At 41.6% G+C, this 23,444-nt stretch overlaps 6 protein-coding genes across 8 annotated transcripts in view; 4 read left to right on the top strand and 2 right to left on the bottom strand.

Annotated features, from left to right (window-relative positions):
- Positions 1–23,444, bottom strand: part of LOC108064073 (neurobeachin-like protein 1) — a 35,595-nt gene that overhangs the window by 4,801 nt on the left and 7,350 nt on the right. For all 3 annotated transcript variants that reach the window (XM_044394414.2, XM_070215737.1, XM_044394415.2), the window contains 11 exons: positions 23,241–23,428; positions 18,177–18,484; positions 3,483–3,626; positions 3,028–3,415; positions 2,675–2,843; positions 2,488–2,612; positions 2,114–2,421; positions 1,773–2,053; positions 1,355–1,706; positions 831–1,296; positions 651–765 (listed from right to left, as the gene is read on the bottom strand). In XM_044394414.2, coding sequence (XP_044250349.1) covers positions 651–765; positions 831–1,296; positions 1,355–1,706; positions 1,773–2,053; positions 2,114–2,421; positions 2,488–2,612; positions 2,675–2,843; positions 3,028–3,415; positions 3,483–3,626; positions 18,177–18,484; positions 23,241–23,428 — 2,844 coding nt within the window. The remainder of the gene's footprint in view (positions 1–650; positions 766–830; positions 1,297–1,354; positions 1,707–1,772; positions 2,054–2,113; positions 2,422–2,487; positions 2,613–2,674; positions 2,844–3,027; positions 3,416–3,482; positions 3,627–18,176; positions 18,485–23,240; positions 23,429–23,444) is intronic.
- On the bottom strand, positions 3,894–5,007 carry Cpr64Ad (Cuticular protein 64Ad). Its single transcript, XM_017151429.2, has 2 exons — positions 4,905–5,007; positions 3,894–4,839 (listed from the first exon to the last, which is right to left on the bottom strand). Exons 1-2 carry the CDS (start codon positions 4,917–4,919, stop codon positions 4,024–4,026), a joined length of 831 nt encoding a protein of 276 aa, XP_017006918.2. The 5' UTR covers positions 4,920–5,007; the 3' UTR covers positions 3,894–4,023.
- Cpr64Ac (Cuticular protein 64Ac) lies at positions 6,499–8,883 on the top strand. Its single transcript, XM_070215427.1, has 3 exons — positions 6,499–6,787; positions 7,398–7,939; positions 8,010–8,883. The coding sequence occupies exons 2-3, from the start codon at positions 7,928–7,930 to the stop codon at positions 8,565–8,567; spliced, it is 570 nt and encodes a 189-aa protein (XP_070071528.1). The 5' UTR covers positions 6,499–6,787; positions 7,398–7,927; the 3' UTR covers positions 8,568–8,883.
- On the top strand, positions 9,642–10,601 carry Cpr64Ab (Cuticular protein 64Ab). Its single transcript, XM_017158753.3, has 2 exons — positions 9,642–9,748; positions 10,096–10,601. Exons 1-2 carry the CDS (start codon positions 9,734–9,736, stop codon positions 10,444–10,446), a joined length of 366 nt encoding a protein of 121 aa, XP_017014242.2. The 5' UTR covers positions 9,642–9,733; the 3' UTR covers positions 10,447–10,601.
- Positions 13,362–15,268, top strand: Cpr64Aa (Cuticular protein 64Aa). The gene is made up of 2 exons (XM_017151433.3): positions 13,362–13,622; positions 14,425–15,268. Exons 1-2 carry the CDS (start codon positions 13,431–13,433, stop codon positions 14,836–14,838), a joined length of 606 nt encoding a protein of 201 aa, XP_017006922.1. The 5' UTR covers positions 13,362–13,430; the 3' UTR covers positions 14,839–15,268.
- LOC108068907 (uncharacterized) lies at positions 19,778–23,235 on the top strand. The gene is made up of 2 exons (XM_017158749.3): positions 19,778–19,894; positions 20,959–23,235. Exons 1-2 carry the CDS (start codon positions 19,862–19,864, stop codon positions 23,101–23,103), a joined length of 2,178 nt encoding a protein of 725 aa, XP_017014238.2. The 5' UTR covers positions 19,778–19,861; the 3' UTR covers positions 23,104–23,235.

Genomic DNA, 23,444 nt, shown 5'->3' with positions numbered 1-23,444 from the left:
ACGACACAGGAAAGAGAGCTGATTTCCAGAGATTATCGCCTTCAGGTGGTCACCAAAAAAGCCAGCCGCCTTATGAGTCAACTGTCTGCAGGTTCCATTTCATGGGTTTAATCAATTAACAGTTGGCCCCTTGACAAGGTTCATATCAGTTACTACTGATGAAGTACTACTCACAGACTTAATTGAGATTTTTTGGCGATTTAAAATTGTTAAAATTGATTACCATTTCAGCAGAAATAGCACTGATGTATATTTTAAGGAATTTTTAATTATTATTCAATCAGGGTCACTTAAATATATTCAAAAGTTAATCAGTTTGGAATTTGATCAAGGTCTGGAAGAATCCTAAGTATCTATTAAAATGATAAGGTTATAGAATTGACCAGTTCTATGACTAAGTTTTTCTTTAAGAAATTATTAACTACTTTTTTATAAACGCCTGTCTGAGGTTCTTTAATTTCTAGTGATCTACCAATAAATATATGAAACCACACTATCTGAAATTTGAAGTATACTTTTGAGCGAGGTTAACAGTGATTCTCAAACTGTAAGCAGTAAAACCAAGTCAATAGTGACTCTCAAACTAGAAGCAGTGATACCATTAAATTCCTTAAATCTTATAGATTAGTAATCTAATCTTAATAACTTACCATGATAGGAAAGGGTAACAAAAGAGATTTGCACACAGGACTCAGTGCAGCCAATGGGCTTTAGTGTCCTCACAAATTGACCCTCCTGCAGGGTGTAAACGTTTACGGTGCCATCCTATAATGAAATAAGAATATTATAAATATATATACCCCTTTCCGAAACTATCTATCGATCCTCACCAGCGATCCAGAGACCACCAGGTCCAGCTCCGTGTAGATGGCCACACTGGAGATGGCATCATCGTGACCATAGAGCACCGTCAGCGGTTTGGGCGAATAGCTATTCTGGGTATTCAGCTGGGTGATTGCCTGCAGATGCGACTGACCCGTCAGCGCGTGAACTGGAATGTTGCTAGTGGATCCACCGCCACCTTGCTGATTTGTCTGAATGCTCCACACTATGCAGGTGCAATCGCGGGACCCGGTGACCAGATACGAGCCACAATTGTCCAGCGCTATGCAGGTTATGATGTCCAGGTGGCGGGTGACCGAAGCCACCGCCTTTCCCTTGTTGAGATTGTAAACCCTCAAGGAATTATCCCAAATGCCGCCGGCATACAGCAGCTTGCCATCCGTGCTTACGGCAAAAAGCTGCGAGTGCGGCGGCTGCGAGGAGTGGAAGGGTCCAAAGACACGCTTGCGGTTCCTTTAAATAAAATTATATAAATATTATAACATAAATTAGATAATATTCAAACACCCACTTCAGATTAGCAGTGGTGGCATCGATTTCCAGCAGGAAACCCTGATCCTTGTCAAACGAAAGCCACGAATTGCAGCCCAAGATGCTCGACTTGGACACGCTGACTAGAACATCGGGACTTAGTTGAAGGAAAGATCGCGGAGGACTGCGCGGTGGACTCAGGTACACAATGGGATCTTTCGGAGTGGACAGCTCGCAATAGTACTGCACTACCTTGTCCAGGAACTGCGTGAGATCCGGCCTACGAAGCTCGGCACGCACGAGCTTAAGAGCAGTCTCATCTTGGGTGAGGCGACGTGGATGCGGCTCCCGGAGCAACTGCGAAGGCACCTGGCCAAAGTTGTTGATCATTCCTAAAAGATAATTATAAAATAAATGATTTGAGGTTTTATAAACTCTTCAGATTCTTTAGAACCCACCCTCAACTGCCTCCCGTTCCACAGGATTGGTGATCTTGTCCAGATCCACAGCACCTTCATAAGAGCAATAGTAGAAAACATTCAAGGCCTCTGCGGCCTTGGGTCCCTTTTGCTTATAGCCAAAGATCAGGTCAATCCAGTGATGCAGATGCTGGCTAACATACTCCGACTCCAAAGCCCTGCGGTGAATGGCTATGAACTCCTCCGGTGTGGTGGCCCAGGCGGGCAGTATGACATCGTCCACCTTTTCTTTGGTTATTTGCAGGTGGCCCAAATCGAATCTAAATAATAGAAGGTATGACTTAAATCACTCATTTTAAAATAGTACAAAATCTCCCTACTTGTTCATATTTTTGAGAAACTCTGGGAAGTAAAAGAACTCGGGTATCAGCTCCTTTACATCATTAGGATTGTCCATTAGCAGCTTCCATGTCTGAGGTATCGAGTGGAATTGTCGATCGGCCACATCGAAGCGGCCACTTTGCAACTCAATGTGCAGTGAGGTAAACGGTTCCACGCGCAGCAAATAGTGGAGCACGCCGGCTGAATTGGAGTAGTGGGTTCCATAGTGGAACTTGGGTATGGCACCAGAGGGATCCTCAAAGGAGTCGTATTTGCCACGCACCTCGGCCTCGTTTTTGGGGTTTATCTGTACAGAGAAAATAATTTAATTATATTTAAGATTTATTCATAGTAAAACCAAGGTAAAACCTACACATCCAATGGGTTTGGATAGGTCACGGAAGGATTTGGGATCTGTTAGGTCCAGCACATCACTGGTGTAGTCAGCCAGGATCCAGGGGAAGACGGGGTATTGGCTTAGATCGTTGTAGGATCGTCCTGTTGGTTATCAAAAAATGTTATTTAAAATATATAGTTAGTAATAGGTATTAATTTCTTACCTGCGATAGTGTTTAGGTACATCAAGTATTCAAAATTGGAAATCTCACGATTGATCCACCTCTGGGTGAGACCCGAGGCTCTTAGCAATTCAGCTGGAGATCTTCCCGAGCCATAGAGGATGTTCGGAAGCGGTAGACCCACGATTTTTGTAAAGACTTTATTTCGAGTCTGCAAATTAAATAAATTCGTTTAGAATCTCTCAATTTTCAAGAACAACTGCTCTCTTTTAAAGAATACTTTCTTACTTTTAAAGAATATTATCTCACTTTTCAAGAAAAAAAATCTCACATTTCAAGAATAATTTTTTACTTTTCAAGAACAATTTATTTTTAAAGAACCCAGAATCACCCACCTTTGTTGTAAAGTTAAGGAAGTAGCTGGTTTGATCCACTAGAAAGATTTCCAGAGCACTTCTGCGTAGATTATACTTTCTCAGATGCACCTCGCGTATTTTATTCGTAGAAAATCGAAAGTCGTATTTGGAACCATCCTCCGTGGGTGGACTTAGGTCCACAAAGGTAAACACACTCTGATTGACCTCGATGCGTCCTTTGACCTTGGTCATCAGGGTGATCAGTTCACAATCCTGCGACATGACTAGCTTCTCCAGTGCCACATCCTGTTGCGCCTGCGTGTCGATCAGCTGACGCAGTTCCTCCTCCAACTGCGAACTTTCATCGTCCGCCAAGAAATCGCGCACCACTGCATTCTTGATGGTGGAGTCAAATTCCGAGATTTCCCTGTGGTTATTTTTTTTGATTAGTAGAAGAATTTTGTAAGTTTTGGTTAAAGATAGGTGGATTTTACTTGGGATCGTAGGCACTGGTCGCATTATCACGCAGATTGGCGGCATTCTCATGTTTATTGGGATATAATTGAGGCTCCAACTTCAAACGCATACGAGCCACGTTCTCATGGGGCGATAGCTTCCAGAACTCCTCATCCAGATCCCTAAAAAGAAAATAGAAAACAGAATTTATGAGAAACTTATTGTTTTAGAAAAATACTAAAAATATTAAAGGATAGGACTTTAAGTAACTCGTAAGACTTTAGTAAAACTAAAATGTTTAAATAATTCTCTATGATCTCTAAAGAACAAAATGTATATAATATAATTTACAATATTATAATTTTTAAAGAATGATATCCTTAAGAATATATTCCTTTTAAAGTAAACTTTTCAGTTTATAAAAATCCACAAATAAATAAAATACCATGTTTTGTTTACAGAATTTCTTTAATTTTGGGTTTTGCGATGAAAGTTATTTTTTTAGCTCGACAATGATCGAATCGAATATGTACAGATGAAAGTCCTTTGTCGAATTGCGGTCAATCCTTCTCCTCCTCCTTAGACAACGATGGGAGCGGCCAAAGTCTTGGCGAACACGGGAGCCACTGGAGCAGGAGCAGCAGCCACGACGGGAGCAGCAGCCACGGTCTTGGCCAGAACGGGAGCCACTGGAACGGCAGCAGCCACGGGCACATCCTTCTGCACCACTGCGTTGAATCCGTTGATGGAATCGGCGTAGTAGCTGACAATGCGACGGGAACCATCGGGCTCGATCAGGGAGTAGGAACCACGCACAACATCACCATCACGGGTCTCCTCTTGGGTCTTGGAGTCACCGGTCAGCGTATCCTGGACATCGTAGGCATACGAGTACTGTGGGTGGGCATCCACGATCTCGGTGGCCAGGGGAGCAGCCACGGCGGCAACGGGAGCAACGGGGGCAACTGGAGCAGCCAGAGGAGCAGCAACTGGGGCAGCCAGACGGGCAGCAACTGGGGCAACTGGAGCAGCCAAAGGAGCAGCAATTGGTGCAACTGGAGCGGCAAGAGGAGCAGCCAGAGGAGCAGCAACTGGAGCAGCTAGGCGAGCAGCAACTGGAGCCGCGAATGGAGCAGCATAGGGAGCGGCGGCGTAGGTCTTGGCCACCAGAGGAGCAGGTGCTCCGGCCAACAGGGGAGCGTTGTAGCCCAGAGGAGCGGCGTATCCCAAGGGAGCGGAGTACGCAGCCGGGGCGGCGAAGTAGGGAGCAGCTCCCAGGGGGGCGGAGTAGGCCAGAGGAGCACCCAATGGAGCACCCAGAGGAGCGGCGGCCAGAGGAGCGCCAACCAGACCAGCCTGAGCCGTCAGGGCCATCGAGGAGAGGACTGCAACAACCTGAGGATTTAGAATATTCCTTGTTAATCTTCCGATTCCTATGGTTTACCCAGATCAGCACTTACTGCCAAAGGATTCATTGTTAGGCTTGGGTGGGTTTTTAGTGCGATTGTCACCGTTGGGTATTCAAAAATGAACTGACATACCTTCAACAAAAAGAGCTCGACTTTTATACCCAAGATGCGTTCGCGAAATTTGCATGCGGCGGTTTAACTGAGGGAACTGCGTACCAATTGCGTAGAGGTAGGTAGTTTTTGGGGCCTCTTCCTACCCAGCATTGGGCTGCCTCTTTTTTTGATCCAAATTCCCAGCACGTACTCCAATTTTCTGCTGGCCAGCACCAAGTTTTCATTTTTATTTGCCACTGTTTCACTGATTTTTTCGCCTTGTTCGGCGGTGATCGAAAGTGAATGCGATTTGATTATATTTCGGAGCAGCAGTAGTTTTTTCGGTAATTGTCATGCAGGTTCCATCCAATGGCAATGCCTTTAATTTTTCCTTCCACCAAAAATGCGAAACTAATTGAGATATACTTTAGACGGGTTGACAAGGGTTCAAACTTGGAGTTTTAAAAATTATTATAAGATTTTTGGGCAAAAATATCTTGTGATCCTGTGTATGATGCCTTGATTGGTTTGGTTTTATAATATATTGAAAAGTTTCTTTTTCAACTTTATTGGCTAGCAATTACAAATGCTAATGAGCTACCTTTTATACATAATAAGGTAATCCCTTTGGTTTCACTTAACCAAGTGAAACTGGGTCAATGTGGTTCAGGAATATCGATTAGGTGGTAAGATATATTTAAAGAGTTACAATGTAAGATCCTCTAATATCTAAAAATAATAATAATAACATCCTCTAATATCTAAAAAGTTTCAAGAGTTAATAATTACTAAATATAAATTTTTAAAGAATTTAATTCATTCTTTTCAAGACATTTGTTTTTTATGTATGGCTATAAATAGTTAACAAAAATCTGAATTTTTATTAGTTAATATCATATTCTGTATTGTTATATGAAATATGATTCATTCTTTCCTCGATACTGATTTTTATTTTCCAATCAAAATCTTTGGTAGTTGCTCAACTCATTGGTGAATTTATGCTTCCCCAACGATTCGAGAAACAATTATAGCTAAATCTATATTTTTATAAAAAATAGGACCCATTCCTTATAAGATATTTGTTTTCCCCAGCAAATAATCAACAAAAATCCAAAATCTTTGGTATTTGCTAAACTCATTGGTTGATTAAAGATTCTCCATCGATTCCGTGCTGTAACTGGTGGCTGGTTTTTGAGTTCGTGACTCTTTTCCAAAATGCAACCAACGACCTTGCGACTTGTTGGCAGCGGATTCACAGCGGAGAGAGCCCCGGAGAAGCGAAGAGAGTGTCGAAAAGTTGGCAAAAAACTATGATCACTAACGGTAGTCGGCGTAGATCGTCAATAGTCGACGATCGTGGCCACCGGAAACCAGCATGGATATATAGAGTCGTCCAATTTGGCTTCAAAAACGAATGTGCGGAATGCTCCACTGCCATTTAAGCAGTTCCTTGCCCAATCGATTCAATTCGATTCGATTCTCCTCACTCAGATGAGAATTAATTAAAAGTGGATGAAATACTGATCACTTAGCTGCCAATTGTGGGCAAGGTCGTCTGTTAAAGCTTCCAAGTTGCCGGCTAGTTGCCTTTTGGCCTGAACGGAGGCAATTACGGTGGCTAAGTGACCGCGGCTCAGAAATGTGGGCGCTGGTTCAGCTGGTTCAGGTGGAAATAAATAAGATCGAGGGGTTCAAAATGCGTGTGCGAGTGCGTAATTGCGCCTGCGCACCGCCCATTCCCTCCCTCTGAATAACAAAAAATCCATAGAAACTTGCCTTTTTCGTTTTCTAATTAAACGAGTGGCCAGCAAAACGATTGATCTTGTTTAGATACCCTAACGGTGGGTATTTCACTTTTTATATTTAAGGTTTCTTAAGAAAACATTACCCATACGCCATGTAAACCTAACTAAGTTGGCTAACGTTTGGGCAACATGGCGTGTGAGTAATAAACAATAACTTATTGGAAGCATTCAAATTTGTTATTTAATTATAATGGTATTTTTTGCTACGCTATTTAATAAAGTCAATGAAAGTATTTATGGTTTGTGAATTTGTAATATTTAAGCTATTTATTTATCTTAAAAATTCTTCGTTATACTTAAGGCTGTAATTAATTATTTAAAATTTCTTTTTCATAAAATAAACTAAGCAAATGTCTTATACTAATTAATTGTTTTACAATTTTCGGAATTAAGTTTAGTTGCGGAATCATGGCTAAACTGAATTTAAGTTAGGATATGGTATGCAATTGTTAGGTTATGTTAAATATTGTCTTTCTGATTTTACAATCAATTTATTGAGGATTTTTATTGTCAATTTTTAAATATAATTTTTTTAATAATTACTACCCAGTTTTAGGAGCATTTACCTTTGTGCTCTTAGATCTTTAGGGCCTTTCCTGTAAGGGTACCCAAAACAGCCCCAAAACTATTCTCCCTGTTCTTGTAGCAAATCTGCAAGACTGTCCCAACATAAGGCAGCTATTACATCAGACAAAGTTCGGCTGGAGAACCTGAGAATGTGCCGAAAAAACGGAGAAAAAACGAAACCAGATTGGTTGGCAGCGAAACGGAAAACAAGTCTGCTGTTTGGAGGTGGTTAAACATATATCTCGGTATATTGGTTTTCATGGAGCGGCGCTCTTGAACGGACTCAAATGGCTTGTGAGTGGTGCAGCCGCAGCAGCAGCGGCAGCTATTCCATTGAGAAAAGCCAGCATTCATGATGAAATCCGCAGTGGAAAACACGAAATCCGCCATCAGCGATGAGGTCTGGGGTGCAAGATCGAGATCGAGATCTCGGGGCAGTCGCCAAATGAGACGCAATTGTCACTCTGCCCATTAGATTGTCCAGTTTTTTGGCCAGTTGGCGAATATAAAACTGAAGAGCTGGCGTTAAATGCATCTCACACTTCAGCTGAGTTCTCGTAGTGCAGACACAGCCACCTCCCGAAAAAAACACAGAAAATCCTTACAGCCATGTTTGCCCAGGTGAGTTGGTTGGCTAGCCAAAGGATTGAAGTTTTCTCTACTTTTCAAGGCATTCTTTCTCATCCTTTAGACTCTTTTCGCTTTGGGACTGATCCTGTCCGCCGTGGTGGCCATTCCCATTGATCCCTATGGACTTTCGGCTCCTGGCTTAACCTATGCGGCTCCTAAACTTCTGGCTGCTCCTGCCATCTCGTATGCAGCTCCTTCTATCTCATATGCTGCTCCTAAACTCCTGGCTGCTCCTGCCATCTCATATGCTGCTCCCAAACTGCTGGCTGCTCCCGTCGCCGTGGCCAAGGTGGCTGTGGCCGAGCCCTACGATCCCAATCCTCAGTACAGTTTCTCGTATGGAGTAACCGATCAGCACACCGGGGATTCCAAGCAGCAGGAGGAAACCCTCGTCAATGGAGTCGTCCATGGCAGCTACTCTTTGGCCGAACCCGATGGCACCATTCGCAAGGTCACCTATACTGCTGATAAGGTCAATGGATTCAATGCCGTCGTGGAGAAGAAGGGAGTGGCTGCTGTGGCGATTGCCAAGCCAGCGATTGCCGTTGCCGCCGTTCCTGCGATCACCAAGATTGGATACGCCTCGGCGCCTGCCCTGAGTTACGGTGGTTACCACTAGGAGGAGCCACTAGTAGTTACCACTGGAAGATCATCGAGGAGATGATGATGAATCAAGCGATGACAAACTCTCTGGCCTAGTTTTTAGGACCGCGTTGTTAAATAGTTATAATTATCACCACTTCTGTACTGTGTATTAACCCACTTCTTCCTGAGATTCAAAACCCGAAACCCAAGGACGTGCGCGCTGTTGCCACCCTCTGTTAAGCCCCACATATCCCCCCATTCTCCGATCGGACGATTGGACACTATATCACCACAGACTACGTTTAGGGATACCGTTCTGGGGATCTGGGGAACGGCTATCGGCCACTTAGCCAATTAGTATCTGCATTTACTGAATAAAAGTTTCGGTACAAAAAAAAAAGATTCATTAATGATTTTTTAATGGGTTTGGGGAACTTTAAATCAGTTTTTATAAACCCTAATTTACAGAAAATTGTAAAAAGGTTTGGTTGGATCTTTTGGGTCATTTTAAAACAATTTACAAGAAATGTTGTCAAAGTATTTCCAAATTACGTATTGTGGATAAACTTTAGAATGTATAAAATTATATTAGCTCGCCGTTTCGAATTATTACCGTATTTCGGTTTATTTTTTATATTTCTGTGTCAATTCGTTTTTGCTACAGTTTCAACTTCCCGTTTAAAATATGCCACCTTTTATAGCAATCATATTTATTTTATTAGCAAATTTGTTCTTATACTCATTCTACAAAAACTAAAGAAAATAATTAACAAAATCTAACAAAATTGCTCTATTTCTTATTACCCAGCTAAGCCCCGAGTTACATTGGGGTAGGTTCAGTGCGTCAGTCTAGCTCTAGAGTCCCAGATCTCAAATGCCGATCACGTAGTGCCAACTATATTTACGGTTATCACAATTCATATTGGAGGCTTGGGCACTTGAGTAGAGGGGAGAATTGTGCAAGTTGGGCGCTATTTGTTGGCACGTTCATTGGGGAAACCTTTTCTTTAGGGGACCAGACACAAAAATGGGCCATTACGTCAGTTTTTGGCAACGGTTTCCACACGGCGCATGTGTTGTGGGGAATGGGGAGGCCCTTTATAACCCCGATCCAATGGCAACCCAAGACAGTTCCGACAGCAGTGTCAAGCCACCAGCAACACCAAAGAAACCACCAGTTATCCAGCAGTAAATCTAGTCATGGCATTGATCAAGGTGAGTTAAGAGTATCCTTGAAAAGGAATATGATTTAAACAAGTGAGAACGACTATTAGATACCCGTAACTAAGCTAAAGGGTGTGCGAGGGAGATGGAGATAGGCCAGCGGCAAAGCGACTGCTTGCACTGCTTGCATGGGTGTCATTTCTTTATTTATTTACTCATAACTTTTAAAAGAATAGTCCGATTTAAAAATTAGTTTTACTTGTCGATAGGTAATACTAAAACCAAGAAAATTACGTTTACACTTTTAAAAAATATTTACTCTACGAGTAACGGATATAGAACTATCTTTAAGCAACTTGGATATATTTCTAATAAATATTTCTTATTTCTCCCCCTAGATCACCCTTATTTGCTGCGCTCTGATCGCCGCCATCGAATGCGCCTTGCTTCCAGCTGCCGTTCCCGTGGGAGTTCCGCTGAACACCGAGGTGGATCCGCATCCGCAGTACGCCTTTGCCTATAATGTCCAGGATGCCCTGACCGGCGATAGCAAGAGCCAGCAGGAAGTGCGGGATGGAGATGTGGTCAAGGGTTCCTATTCGGTGGTGGATGCCGACGGATCCCTACGCACCGTTTTCTATACCGCCGATCCCATCAATGGTTTTAATGCGGTGGTGCAGCGTGGACCTGTCCCAGTGGCTGCTCGTCCTCTGGTGGCTCCAGTAGTGGCTGCTCCTCTTTTGGGTTGAAAACCCCAATCCTCTAGAGCTCAAAACACACTGCTTGGAATCTAGCTTTACACATAACTTATTGTCTGCTCCTTAGTCCGTTGTAAATTCATAAATCACTTAATAATAATAAATTCAGTAAGCCAAAGATACTTTGTTGAAAATTAAAAAGAAAATGTTTTCACTTTTGTTGGTTAGTTTATAATATTTATTAGGAAAATCCATGCGTTTACACTTTTAGTTTTACACTCTAGTAAAATCCGAAACCAGTTTACATTTACACCTATGCATTTTATTAATTAGTGAGCAGATCTGAGGCAAGCTCAAGGCCTCAAATAAATGATAATGAACTAAATTAAAACGCACTTTAAAGTAGTGCAAAATAACAAGATATCAAGTTAGGATTTTTTCAAGATCAAAATATGCGTGTCATTAAGATGCAAAGCATGTAATTTTCAGCTTGAAACTAATCTGTATGTTGGGTTTTAAATTATATATTGTAACGTTGGGTGGCCAAAAATGCAAAGTGAATATGTGTTCAATGGAACTAATTACTTGATTCGATTTATTCGTGATTCCATATCATGTAAAAACTGTTTTGTAACAGAAAATGTAACAGGAAAAGAGCAATCCCCCGAAGAAAGCTGACCCACATCACAGGCCATTTTTCGCTTACATAAGACTAGACAATCTTAAATGGTAATCTCTATCTTCCCCCCGACACCCAACTGTCCCACGCCCAAAGAACTCTTCCACTCCACAATAAATACATTCACTCTCGCTGGCCCAACACGCACTCAAATTATTCAATAGCTTAATTGAAAGTAAAAAATCGGCACGAGATGCAATTTTTGGATTACGCAAACCCCAACCCGAGCATGTCCATACATGTTGCTGCCGGCGCTGACTGCAGTAACAGCAACTGCAGCAACAGCGGTAACTGCAACTGCAACTGCAACTGCAGCAGCGACTGCAACGCCTAACAAGCGGCGGTACGCGTTGAAAATTAGTGATAATGGGCAAAATTGTCCCAATGGCAACAGACCGGTGAAACAGAACAAAATCCATACACTCAGAAAAAAATAATGACAAAAAAATACTTAAATAAAAAAGTTAAATATAATCCACAGAATGGAATAATATCAATATCATGCAATAAAGTCAATATCGGCATGTAAAATATTAAAAATTTCTTAGAAAATATTTAACAGTTCTAGAAATAATGGTTTCAATTAAAATCCAATATTTATACATTTTCTATTGCTTAAAATATTTTACTTGTATATTTTAGGCAAATTAAAATTACGACTAAAAACTATTTAAGTTCTATTCCATGAGACCGCTTTAAAAATAAGTTGTATAACATTTTGTGCTTCAGTAATATTTCTTAATTAAATTCTCCTGACCGAAGTACTTTCCATTAAGTTTAGTATTGTAAATTAGTTTTATATTGACAAAATAAATTCTTTCTACGTTTTAACTATGACCTATGTATAAAATGTATAATATATATTTTTTTTGATTAGTTGAATTCAAGAAGGTGTTCCTGTATGAAACTATAAATAAAACAAGAGAGAACGCTATAGTCGGGTGCCCCGACTATCAGATACCCGTTACTCAGCTAAAGGGAGTGCGAAAGAGATGGAGAAAAACTTTGATCCGCCGTAACCTTTTAACGAATGGTCCGATTTAAAAAATTTCTTCTACATTTCGATAGGTATTGATAAACACAATAAAACTGCATTTTTACTTTTCCAAAATATTGAAATTTTTAAAATCGTATATAAGCGATTGTGGGCGTTAGAGGGGGCGTGGTACCCTTTTGAAACAAACTTGCGCTGCGTAGGAACTCCTAGAATCTGCATGCAAAATGTCAATCTTCTAGCTTTTATAGTTTCCGAGATCTCAGCGTTCATACAGACAGACAGACAGACAGACAGACAGACAGACAGACAGACGGACAGACGGACATGGCTAGATCGACTCGGCTACTGATCCCGATCAAGAATATATATAGTTTATAGGGTCGGAAACGCTTCCTTCTACCTGTTACATACTTTTGCACGAATCTAATATACCCTTTTACTCTACGAGTAACGGGTATAAAAACAAATAAAGATATTGCTATTGATTTATTGGGATAATCTAAGCATAAGTTCTTGAGATTAATCAAGAATCTAAGAATTGACTATCAAAATCTAGAATATAATAGAATTATTATATTTTTACCCCAGTGCATTAAATGCGTCTGGCTGGGATTTTTGGGTGGGCGCGGCTTAGAGCGCTGCCAGCCAGTTTCGAAGGCTGTGCCCCAAACACACCTTTCAACAATCGACTGCTGGGTGCGTGTGCAGCTTCGCTAGCCCCAATATCTGGTGGCCATAAAACTAAGACATGGGACATGGGAGGTACTGGTACTCATATGCCTGGTACCACACACCTGATCCGCCCGGCCACCCGGTCTACATAGGTCCACAAAAAAATTCGCTTTCGAATTGAACTTTTTTGTCACGACGATGGAGCTATGAAGCCGGCGTGGGACCAGTTTAGAGCTTTGGTCCGGCACAAAACTCCTCTGTCCTCTGTCCTCTCTACTCCCAGACATGCGTGAACTGCAGAGCACCTCCATGACCACCTCCATGACCACCTCCATGTCCACCTCCTCCTCCTCCTTCTCCCTTCTTCTGATTGCCATGGGCAGCGAAAAATGAATTATTTTATATTTGTCGCGATCGAAGGCAAGTATTTCGCCTATAGCCTACAGACTCCACACGCATGCGCACACTTTTTAGTTGTTTATTATTTTTTTTGCATAAATATCATCTGGTGGCAGGCGGCGGCGGAGGCTGTGTGTGGATTTTTTGGGCTCGCGTCTATTGGGGAGGCCTATAAAAAGCAATTGTCGTGCGGCCACAGAACCACAGATCGAGTTCATTTGTCAGTCAGTTAGCAAGCAGCAGCAGCAGCAGTTCTCCATCTAAATCGCAAACCAAATCCTAACCAGAATGGCACAGAAACTGATCCTTGTACTGAGCGCCCTGGTGGCGGTGTCCTCCGCCGTGGTGGTTCCCGGTCCCGGACTGGCCTATCCATCGTATCCGGCGCTGGCCAAGGTGGCTGCTCCTCTGGTGGCCAAGGTGGCCGGACCGGAGCCCTACGATCCCAATCCCCAGTACACCTTCAGCTACGACGTTCATGTGAGTCACTCGCGTTTATAAGAAGTTCTTGGCTCATTAGTCATTTCATAAAAAGCAAAGCCAAATCCGAAATCTGCATTGGAAATCGATTGCTTTTCTGAGCAACTGGTATGCAAATTTCGTTTTTTTGCCAGACAGTTTTATGAAGTGTTTATCGGAGCTTAGAACTATTAAATCGGAATATATTGGTTAAGTAAGATTGCTGCTTGCTTAAAAAATATTTTACATTTTTAAACCTATTCCAGAATAACACGGATTTTGTACAGAACATTTTTAAACCTTTTTTAATGATCTATAAAAATCTATGGTTATTTAGTAATAGGTTTGAAAATGTTGTTAAAAAACAAATAATTATAAATTTCTTGAGGACTGTCAATTAAATACCTATTTTTTGAATTTAAAATTTTTTTCTTGCTCCGAAAATGACATTAGAAAACTTATTTCTAACGTAATAATAATACGTTTTAAATATAAAATTTTTAAATGTTTTTAAAATTGGGATTTTCAAATGTTTTTTAAATGTAAAATTTTTTGTTACGGCTTTTACTTTTTTAAATTTACATTTTTTTTGATACGGTTTTAACGTTTATTTGTCTTTAAAAATTTGTTCAAATATAGTTAGAAATAACAATTTTAAATTAAGGATTCTTTGAAGGAATATGTACAGGTCATAATAACTGTATTTTTCAGACAATCAAAACTATAGTTTATAAAGAATTTTATACATTAATTTTGCTCTTAAGAAATATTGATTAAAAAATTAATATTTTTCCAAATAAATATCCCTATTTTTTCCCCCCAGGATGGATCCACTGGCGATGTGAAGAGCCAGCAGGAGAGCCGCAGCGGAGATGTGGTGCAGGGTGCCTATTCCCTGATTGAGGCCGACGGAACCCGCCGTATTGTGGAGTACACCGCGGATCCGGTGCACGGATTCAACGCAGTGGTGCGTCGCGAGGGAGCTGTGGTGAAGGCTGTGGCTCCGGTGGCCAAGGTTCTGGCGCCGGCTCCTCTGCTCCATGCTGCTCCCCTGGTGGCCAAGTTGCCCGCCTATGGACCCGCCCTGGCGCCCGCCTATGCTTCTCCCCTGGCCCATGGATACGGACCTGCCTTGGCCCCCGCCTTGGCCCCCGCCTATGGACATGCCTACGGACCTGCTCTGCCCAAGCTGGCCCTGCCCGCTCTGCCCGCCCTCTCGCCCCTGGGCTACCACTAAGTCAGAACCCCAAAACATTGATATAATGGATACCCATGGATATTGCCGACCTCTTGCCGCCTCTGAATAATGGACACATCGCGACCAACTTCTCCTGCCCACATGGCCTCCAGTTTGAGAACGGAAGGCCATCGTGGGTTGATCGTAGTCGATAGTAGTTGTAGTATTAGTTGAAATGAAAGCGATTTATCGAAATATGTACATACGAATTTAAGGACAAAGGATTCTGAACTCTGGAAACCAATGTCCCCTCATCTACACTCAAACATTCTCGACGCCTTTCATTTATGTTTCTTGTCTTTTTAATCTTAAGGCTGTTTGACCGCGATAAAAACTCTATAATCCCCAACTTACAATCACCGTTTCAATTCTTATTTAATCCGAGCCTGTGCACTCGAGTAGAACTCGCAGAATGAGAAACGAGATTGCAATAAACGAACCGAAGCTATGCAAATGGAAAGTTAAGGAGTTTTCTAATGGGAGGGAGGGTGGAATATCTGGAAGAAAGTGTAGGAATTTTAAACACTTTTAATTTTTAATTTAAAAAAAAAGTATATATTTTTAATATATAAAAATATTTGAACTTAAATATTTAAACTGAAATGTCTACAAATAAACTATTTGGTTTGCTCACTTCATTGCTTTTTGAAACATAATTCTGTTTAAGACATTTTCTCTTAAAAATACATAAACAAACAAAAAGATATATAGGTTTAAATATTATATTTAAATGTGTTATAAATATTTCGGTTTAATAGCTTGAATGAATGAATTATATCATTCATGTGGTTAAAAAAAAAAACAATCACAATACAATAACCCATGCTCATAATAATACTTTTTAAAGCAATGCACAAAGTAATTTTTACACAATTAATTTGGTGCTAAATGTTCGTGGGTAATAAAAACTAAATAAATATTTCTTAAGCATTTACAAAGACAATTTGACCAAAGCAGCCATTAAAAGCGATTACAATTATTAAAATCACATTTAATTCTAAGTCATTGAATGTTAATCGGCGTTATTAGAACCGAAAATGCCTTTTGCTTTGGCAAAAAACGTTGCATTCATGTTAATTTTGGGACACGTAGTGGATTTTTCTGTGAGCGGTTCGACCTTAGAACAGAACGAGCCCGAACTGAGCGGGTCACCATATAGCTACTGCTGCAACTTTGGCCGTCATTATAGAGCGCAGGCTAATCGCTCAAGGCCCCGAACCACGCACCACACAAAACTGCGTAATTCGAGCGTCAATGCAAAGTGGTCTAAAATGAAATTTATGGGCTCAGTGTGTGGAGAACACTGCACTGCTGCAATCCGATGGCCAATCGATCCGATCGAGCAATTGGCAACCGGCCACCGGGCACAATGGAAAACTGAACTGCAAACTGGAAATTTGATTGCCATTCGCCGCGCCCCAATCAATTGCGTTTGGTTGGGGGGATAATTTCGACCCGTTCCGATCCGAGAACTGACCTCCATCCAATAAACCCAAACCCGAACCCCACCTCGTCTGCACATCATCAAATGGTATGCACATATTTGTGTTTATGTAAAAATTTATGGATCGCATAATGAGTTTTCGTTACATTTGCACTTGCATAATCCCCATACGACCAAGACGACGACGGGGCTTTGTTGCATTCGACATTAAACGCTTTTGATGATTTAATAAAATTAAATTGAAATGTTAATCGCGACACGGCATGGGCGGGAAAGTAGAGGGGTACCAGAGGGGGCTGAACCAAAAGACATGGGCGAAAGCGTAAGACAATAGGCGAGCGAGCTGCAGCTCCAAAAACAGCAGGTGTTACAATGGGCCCGAAAACCTCGGGGGTTTATGGAAGAAAGTATTGCGGAAATATAAGAAAACCTATAACAAATGCTTAGGGTTTGTTTAAACATTTATTTATATTATTAAGATACATTTTTCAATATATTCGAAATATGAGTATAAGCTTTTATAAGAATTTATATTAACTTTTAATAGGCATACCCAATATTTATAATATGATGTTTCTTAAAGTCAGGGAAATCCATATAAAATCTACCAGATTTTTATGATACGGATATAAAATAACTATAAATATACCATCATATTTATAAAATATTAATTTAAAAGGACAAGGAAAATCCATATAAAATCTAAGTGATTTTTGGTGTACGGCTATAAAAAGTCAATACAAATTTGAATGATGAGGTATACTCCTTATAAAATTATTCATCGACTAGGCCCCACCATTATGATAATCTCAAAATCTCACCACTAATCTCGGGGAGATGAATAAATTTAAACAAGATTTCCACTGAAGATTTGTTTATCATAAATATCCATCGGATTATCACCCATTTGTGCCGTTGTTTTGACGGATTTCACCCATTGTGGCAGTGGAACCCGGGCACTCACAACCTACTAAACGTATTGTGGTTACCACCAGCCGAGAGTGTTGATGATCATGATGACTCGACGCCACTGCGTTGCAGACTTTAATGATTGAGAGGGATTTGTTTGCATTTCGAAGTGAAATTAACACAAAGCGCGGCGGCTTCTGGCCATGTTTGAGGCTTTTGAGTCTTTCGAGTGGCTTAGCGGTGTTTGAGACCACGAGTGTGTGCCTCCAGGTGATTAAGTGATCACGCACACATGTAATACGGGTAATAGGAGTCTATAAATACACGAATAACCGTGCATCGCTGGCACGCTCGATTACAATTGTCGCCTCAAATGCGAGGCGGGCAATTAAAATGCTGAATTTCGCGTCATTTCATAATGGAATCGGGGCGGGCTCGGTGACGTTTACAGAGAGAAAAAGTTCTTCATTTTTTGATATTAATTAGTATTTTTTAGAAAATTAAAGATTTTTAAATAATATAATTTTTTGTTGTCGGAAAACCCTGTACATATTATGTTATATCTTTAAACGTTTATGTTATATCTCTAAAAGTTTATGTTATATCTTTAAAAATTTCAAACAAACAATTTCCGAAATTTGATCTTAAATATCAAAAAAAAAATCTATAGGTTAAATTTGATATATTTGCACTTTTCTATGCTATCTTTAAACCATTTTTATAGCTCTTATGAACTTAAATTTAAAAATAATAAACCTATATTAATTCTATTCGCACTTTATACTATAGGAACCCGAATCCTTATAGCTAACGTCTAATGTTTGTGTTTTAATTCCGTGTTAAATTGTCTTATCTGCATTTAATTTAAGTTTTCTAGAGTTAGTTTAAAAAATTGAAACTTAAATCACAGAACACTCATTTAAACAATAGCTTTTCTTCTTGTGTAATAATAATAGTAATAAGTAGAGGTGCTTGAAAAACTCACCCGGTATACCAGGGCCCACGGGGGCCATACAAGAAACGCTTGGCGGTCTTCCACCGCTTCCGTATGTGACTGTCGACGGTCTTGTGGTGCAGTGCAGCCGCCTGCAGTCGCTGCATCTCCTCCACCTGACGCACCTTCCACGGCATGTAGATCTTCTGCTGGAAGAGGCGCCGGTTCTCCGCCTGATTGGTGGCCCGCTGCTTGGAGGCCGCCTTGCAGGCCTCATAGCATTCCGCCCAGAATCGATTGATCGGCTCCCACAGATGCAACTCGATGTCGCGCTGATAGCGATCGTACATCGGCTTCACCTGAAAGTGTGAGAAATTCGAGATTAGTACATCAAAAGAAATTACTTAACTTGCTATAAATATATTTTTAGAAGTAATCAAAAAAAATTCATAATATTTAAAATGATAAATTAAACAAATATTTGTATTTATAACAAAATTGAATTCTTAATATTTATAATGATATATTGTACAATTCTTTGTAAGAGTAATAAATTTATTAATTTATTTCCCAATATTATTATGATAAATTTGTTTATTTGACATTATTTTTTCTTTAGTATTTCATCTCTGGATATCGGGCATTAAAAGGGAAAATTTGATTTGTCTAAAATATAAAAGTAGGTCTAAAACCCCTTCATTAAGCTTAAATTCTTCAGATACATAGAACTTAAGATCCATTTGATCTTATTAATATCACCGATATTACAAGCTTACTCTAATCCCCAAATATTACCAAAGTTCATATTTTATATCAAATCAATAAAATCAAGTGCAAGTCCCGAATTTTCTTTCAGTCTGCGAATTGTGATCTCCAATCAAGATTGACGATTATGGCAGCTTGGATTTGTTTTCGCTTTCATTCGATTCGGGGGCACTCTTCGTGCGTGTTCGAGTTCCATCTGCTCTATCTGCTCCAACTGGAGGACTACTCCGCGTCCAAGTCACGTCCGGTCAGGTTCAAGTTCAATGTGCATATAGCCGCGGGCACAGGAAGCACTCGATTGCAGTAGTTTATGTAAACCAGTTAGACGCGCTCCTCTCGATAGCTGTTTATTTGAGGGGTTTGAGGTTTATTTAACGCCTATCTCTTGCTGGATAACTAGCGTATCCAGGAGGCATCCGCATTGCGATGGTGAAGGCAACGCGACGGGAGGTTCTTTGCATAATCCAACCATCTAAGGTGGCGCCTCCAGCGATCCAACCATCCGTCGTTCCAGGGCACTGGGCACACAGCGAATTAAATCGGTATAAAATAAAATGGAAAATAAAAGAGGGGAGCAAAATATTTCTGGTAAAATCTCCGCCAGGTGGGTGCATCGGCAGCAGCGACGACGACGACGCCGCTTTGTCATTCGACTGGTTCCAGCTGCGCCTCTTCGAGCTGAGCCACAAAACCAGACCACTTTCTTGGCGCTCAGCTCAGTTGCCGAAAGAAAGTCCGACGAGTCGTGACCACCGGGAGCCGCGAGGAAAACTCCAATCTCAATCTTTAAAAAAACAAACTCCAATTTGGATTTACTTGGGGATTCGGTGTACGGATTTCGGAATCGCTGGGCTGTGCCGCCGCCAATGAAAGTTGTGTGTTTGATGTTCGCGTCGATTTGGAAGTTTGTTTTTCCTAGCGCCACTGCCACTGCGTAGAGTTTAGTTCGCGTTTTGTCTGCCACTCGAAAAATGTGCAATTTGTTTCGGCTTTCGGCCTGTTTTGTAAGTGATTAAATAATATGTGAATTAATTATGCTGCCATCTCGCGTGTGTCGTTGTGGAGGTTTTCAGTTAAGAGGAATAACTTTGGTTTGATTTTTATAAAAAGGATTCTCAAAATCAGATAAAAACTGTTGGCAATACTTAAACATATTCAAGATTATTATCCTTTGTTGAAATTGGAAATGGTTTATTTGGTTTGCTTGGTTAAGCAATTATGGTTTATAGCTATAACCATAAGATACTTATTCTCAAAATTTTTAAAAAGTTTTTAAAAAACAATGGAAAGTTAATCTAATTTAATTAAAATTTTGGAAAATGATTGCTTTTATATAGCATATTTAAATCGTTAACTATTCCTGACTTTAGAAAATTTGTTTAACCGGTTGAAAAATCAAATCATTATAAGAGTTCTAAGCTTAGGATAAACATATTTTAAAGAATAAGAAGAAAGTACTTGGCAATGTTAGAAGTTGTATAAAAAATGCTACATTTTTCAAAAAATAGTGATTCGTATCTCCATTTATAAGAGTTTTACCTTTTTTTCTATGCCCACAATGTAACTTTCTGATCAAAAGGTAATTTTCCAACAATGTTAACAAACAAACCTAAACAAGTCATGGTTAAAAATAAAAGTCAGCAAAAGCAACTGCATTCGACTTCGCACACCTGAACATGGCGATGATCAGGTTCAATGCTTGGCTCCTTTGGGTGCTCCATTCCATTCCACCTCACCCTCCAGGCCATCCTCCTCCTTTCGCTTGGATTGCGTGAGACCAGCCAGCCGGCAAAGTCGCCTAACCATCGATGCAACAATTACGAGGAGCCTGGCGAGCGCGACTCGTGAGGTGATGGCAACCATGTTACGTGTGAAGTGAGCTAGGGAAACTGGGAGCCACTGAGGCGGAAGTCTTGAAGTTGGAAAGTCAAAGGTTAACCAAAGACGAAACCACACAGAGATGACAGCATTTAAGCATTTTGGAGGGAGAAAGTTTATTTGTCTGATGACATTTTTTTGCGGAAGATTAACCCACTCACCCTTTAACTTTTGTTTATTTTCCCTTTAGTTGGCTGTCTGTCTGCTGCCCTTCGCCCTCAGCGAAGCCAATGCCACGAGTGTTCAAAAAGATCTTAAATCTGAACCCAAAGATGACTTGGTGCCCACGGCGGAGAAACTCATAAGATACAGAAGACAACCCCCCTATTCAGTGATCAAGCGATCCAAGCAGCGACGACGTACAAAGGGTCCACCCAAGATCAAGTATGGACCACCTCCACCACATATACGCTACTCGTCAAAACCCTCGTTTCCATCGCATCACGAGGAACCAAGCTTCTCGCTGGATGACTTTCAGCACCTAAAGTTCGATGGTTCGGACTTTAAGATACCCACTTCGAGCTACGAGGCGCAGTCCATGGATCTGGATTTCTATAACCACGATACGGAACCGGATCTCTATGGAGCGCACAAGTTCCCCAGTCTGGATTTTGGTTTGGTCACCACGCATGAGCATGTGCCGCACCAGAAGTACGGATTACCTGAGCAGAGTTTCCAACCGGATCACTCCTTTGCCTCGCACTATGAGCCACCTCCTGCTCCTCCGGCTCATATACCATCGACTAAATATGGAGTACCCACTGCCCCGGTTGCAGTTCCCAGCTACTCGCATCAGGATCTGCCATCTCCGGACTCCTATTCCATTTACGAACAGAAGATCCCCAATGTGGGTTATCATCAGAACTTTGCAGAGCCACCCAAGAAGCCGCATAAGCATGGTTCTAATCATAATCCCAACTTTGAGATTGCCTATTCCCCGCCTGCTTTCGAGATCAGCACTTCCTATCAGTCGAATCACCAGCAGAGCTATGTGCCTCCACATCCCTCGCAGCCTCATGAGGGTTTCGCTGAGCCACCTGCGAATAATTATGTGAAGCCTGCCCAGCATCCTCCCGCAAATAGCTATGCTCCACCTCAGCATCCTTCTGCGGGTTATGAGCAGCCTCCTCAGCATCCTTCTTCGAGCTATGATCATCCTCCTCAGCATCCTTCTTCGAGCTATGATCATCCTTCACAGCATCCTTCTTCGAGCTATGATCACCCACCATCACATCCCTCCTCCACTTATGATCAACCTCCTCAACATCCTTCTTCCAGCTACGATCACCCACCTTCTAGCTACAATCAACCTTCACTGGATCACCCCAGCAATTACCAGCATCCTCCATCCTCATCCTACGACCAACCACCTCAGCATCCGCCCACCAACTACATATCCTCAGACTCCCATTCGCATTCCATCAATTCGTATCCCCAGGACGACTATGCACCACCCACGCAGGAATTGCCCTTGAATCCGCACCACAAGTTTCCCAGCTTTGATTTTCCAAAATCCAGCTACGAAGTGCCCATCTACGATCCCGTGCCCTTCGAGGCCTCCAATCGCGATGAGCAGGAGTCGTATCCACCCATTCTGGTTTCTTCTCCCGATCAGAATGAGATTACATCGGATGCACATGCTTCTGGAAGTTCCAAGCGGCGGAAGAGGAAGCGTAAACCCAGTGGAGGTGCAGCGGGAAATGTGCCCGCAAAACACACGTTAGATGTTCCTGAACTCCAGCAGGCCTACGATGCAGATAGCCATTCGGGGGAGTCCCAAGAAAATGCGGATACAGATACAAATAGCTCACACTTTGTGGAGAGGAAGCAGACATTCTACAACTTTGTAACGCCCACAACGACGACGACGTCGACGACGCCGGCTCCTTGGAGTCCCATGAGGGGCAGGAGTAGCACCACGCGGGTGGCTTTCGTGCCCACCATAGTGACAAGCACCCCAGGAACTCCCACCACGACAAGGAGTAGAAATCGGGGTTCATCGAGGTATCGCCAGCAGCCAGTTAATCCCAGTTCACCGGATCCCAACGTTAGAATCGATCAATCGCACTCGCAAAGCTATTACGATGGAACCATTGCACCACCCACCAGACAGAAGTTTACACCCACGACTGGAGGACGAGGAGGATCGCGACCCACGCGACCTGGTTATGTGAGGAACCATGGTCCAGTTTCTCCGCTCGCCCTGCAGCCAGCCAATCCACCCACATCCAAGCGAACCACCAAGGGCGTCTTCGATACGACGCTCTTCAAGAGTCCGCTCAGCGATCGGGAAATGCTGCGTCAGAACTTGCCAAAAAATCACAAACTATTTTGAATTCTCAAAGGGAATCGAAGAGGAGGCATAGCTTAAAAAGACTTGGTTAACTATTTCCTAGAATTTAGCTGATAGCTCTTAAGTTGTATTGAAAACTAGGCTAAGAATGTTGAATAAATTAAATAAAAAGAACTTACTATTCGCTCAATAAAGTTTCTCCACTTTTTGCTGGTGCTATACATTTGGAAATCATTGAAGAAGACAGGTCCAGAGGAAGTTGAAGGCAAATCGGGCAGAGTGGAGTCCAAATTGAAGGCAAAACGACATTTCTCCAACAGGGCCTTCATCACAGGCATCAGAAAAGAATACTCCTCCGGATTGCCAACTGTGAAAAATAAACA

This window comes from Drosophila takahashii, chromosome 3L, assembly GCF_030179915.1.
Source record: "Drosophila takahashii strain IR98-3 E-12201 chromosome 3L, DtakHiC1v2, whole genome shotgun sequence".
NCBI classification, from domain to species: Eukaryota; Metazoa; Arthropoda; class Insecta; order Diptera; family Drosophilidae; genus Drosophila; species Drosophila takahashii.
Note: the sequence above shows the minus strand (reverse complement) of the source record. Positions and strands in the feature narration are given on the sequence as shown.

Bases quoted from the DNA above. Each gene is read 5' to 3' on its own strand.
- Cpr64Aa (XM_017151433.3), top strand. From the start codon at position 13,431: ATGGCACAGAAACTGATCCTTGTACTGAGCGCCCTGGTGGCGGTGTCC. The intron at 13,623-14,424 runs GTGAGTCACTCG...TTTTCCCCCCAG, and splicing joins CCTTCAGCTACGACGTTCAT to GATGGATCCACTGGCGATGT.
- LOC108068907 (XM_017158749.3), top strand. From the start codon at position 19,862: ATGTGCAATTTGTTTCGGCTTTCGGCCTGTTTT. The intron at 19,895-20,958 runs GTAAGTGATTAA...TTTTCCCTTTAG, and splicing joins TTCGGCTTTCGGCCTGTTTT to TTGGCTGTCTGTCTGCTGCC.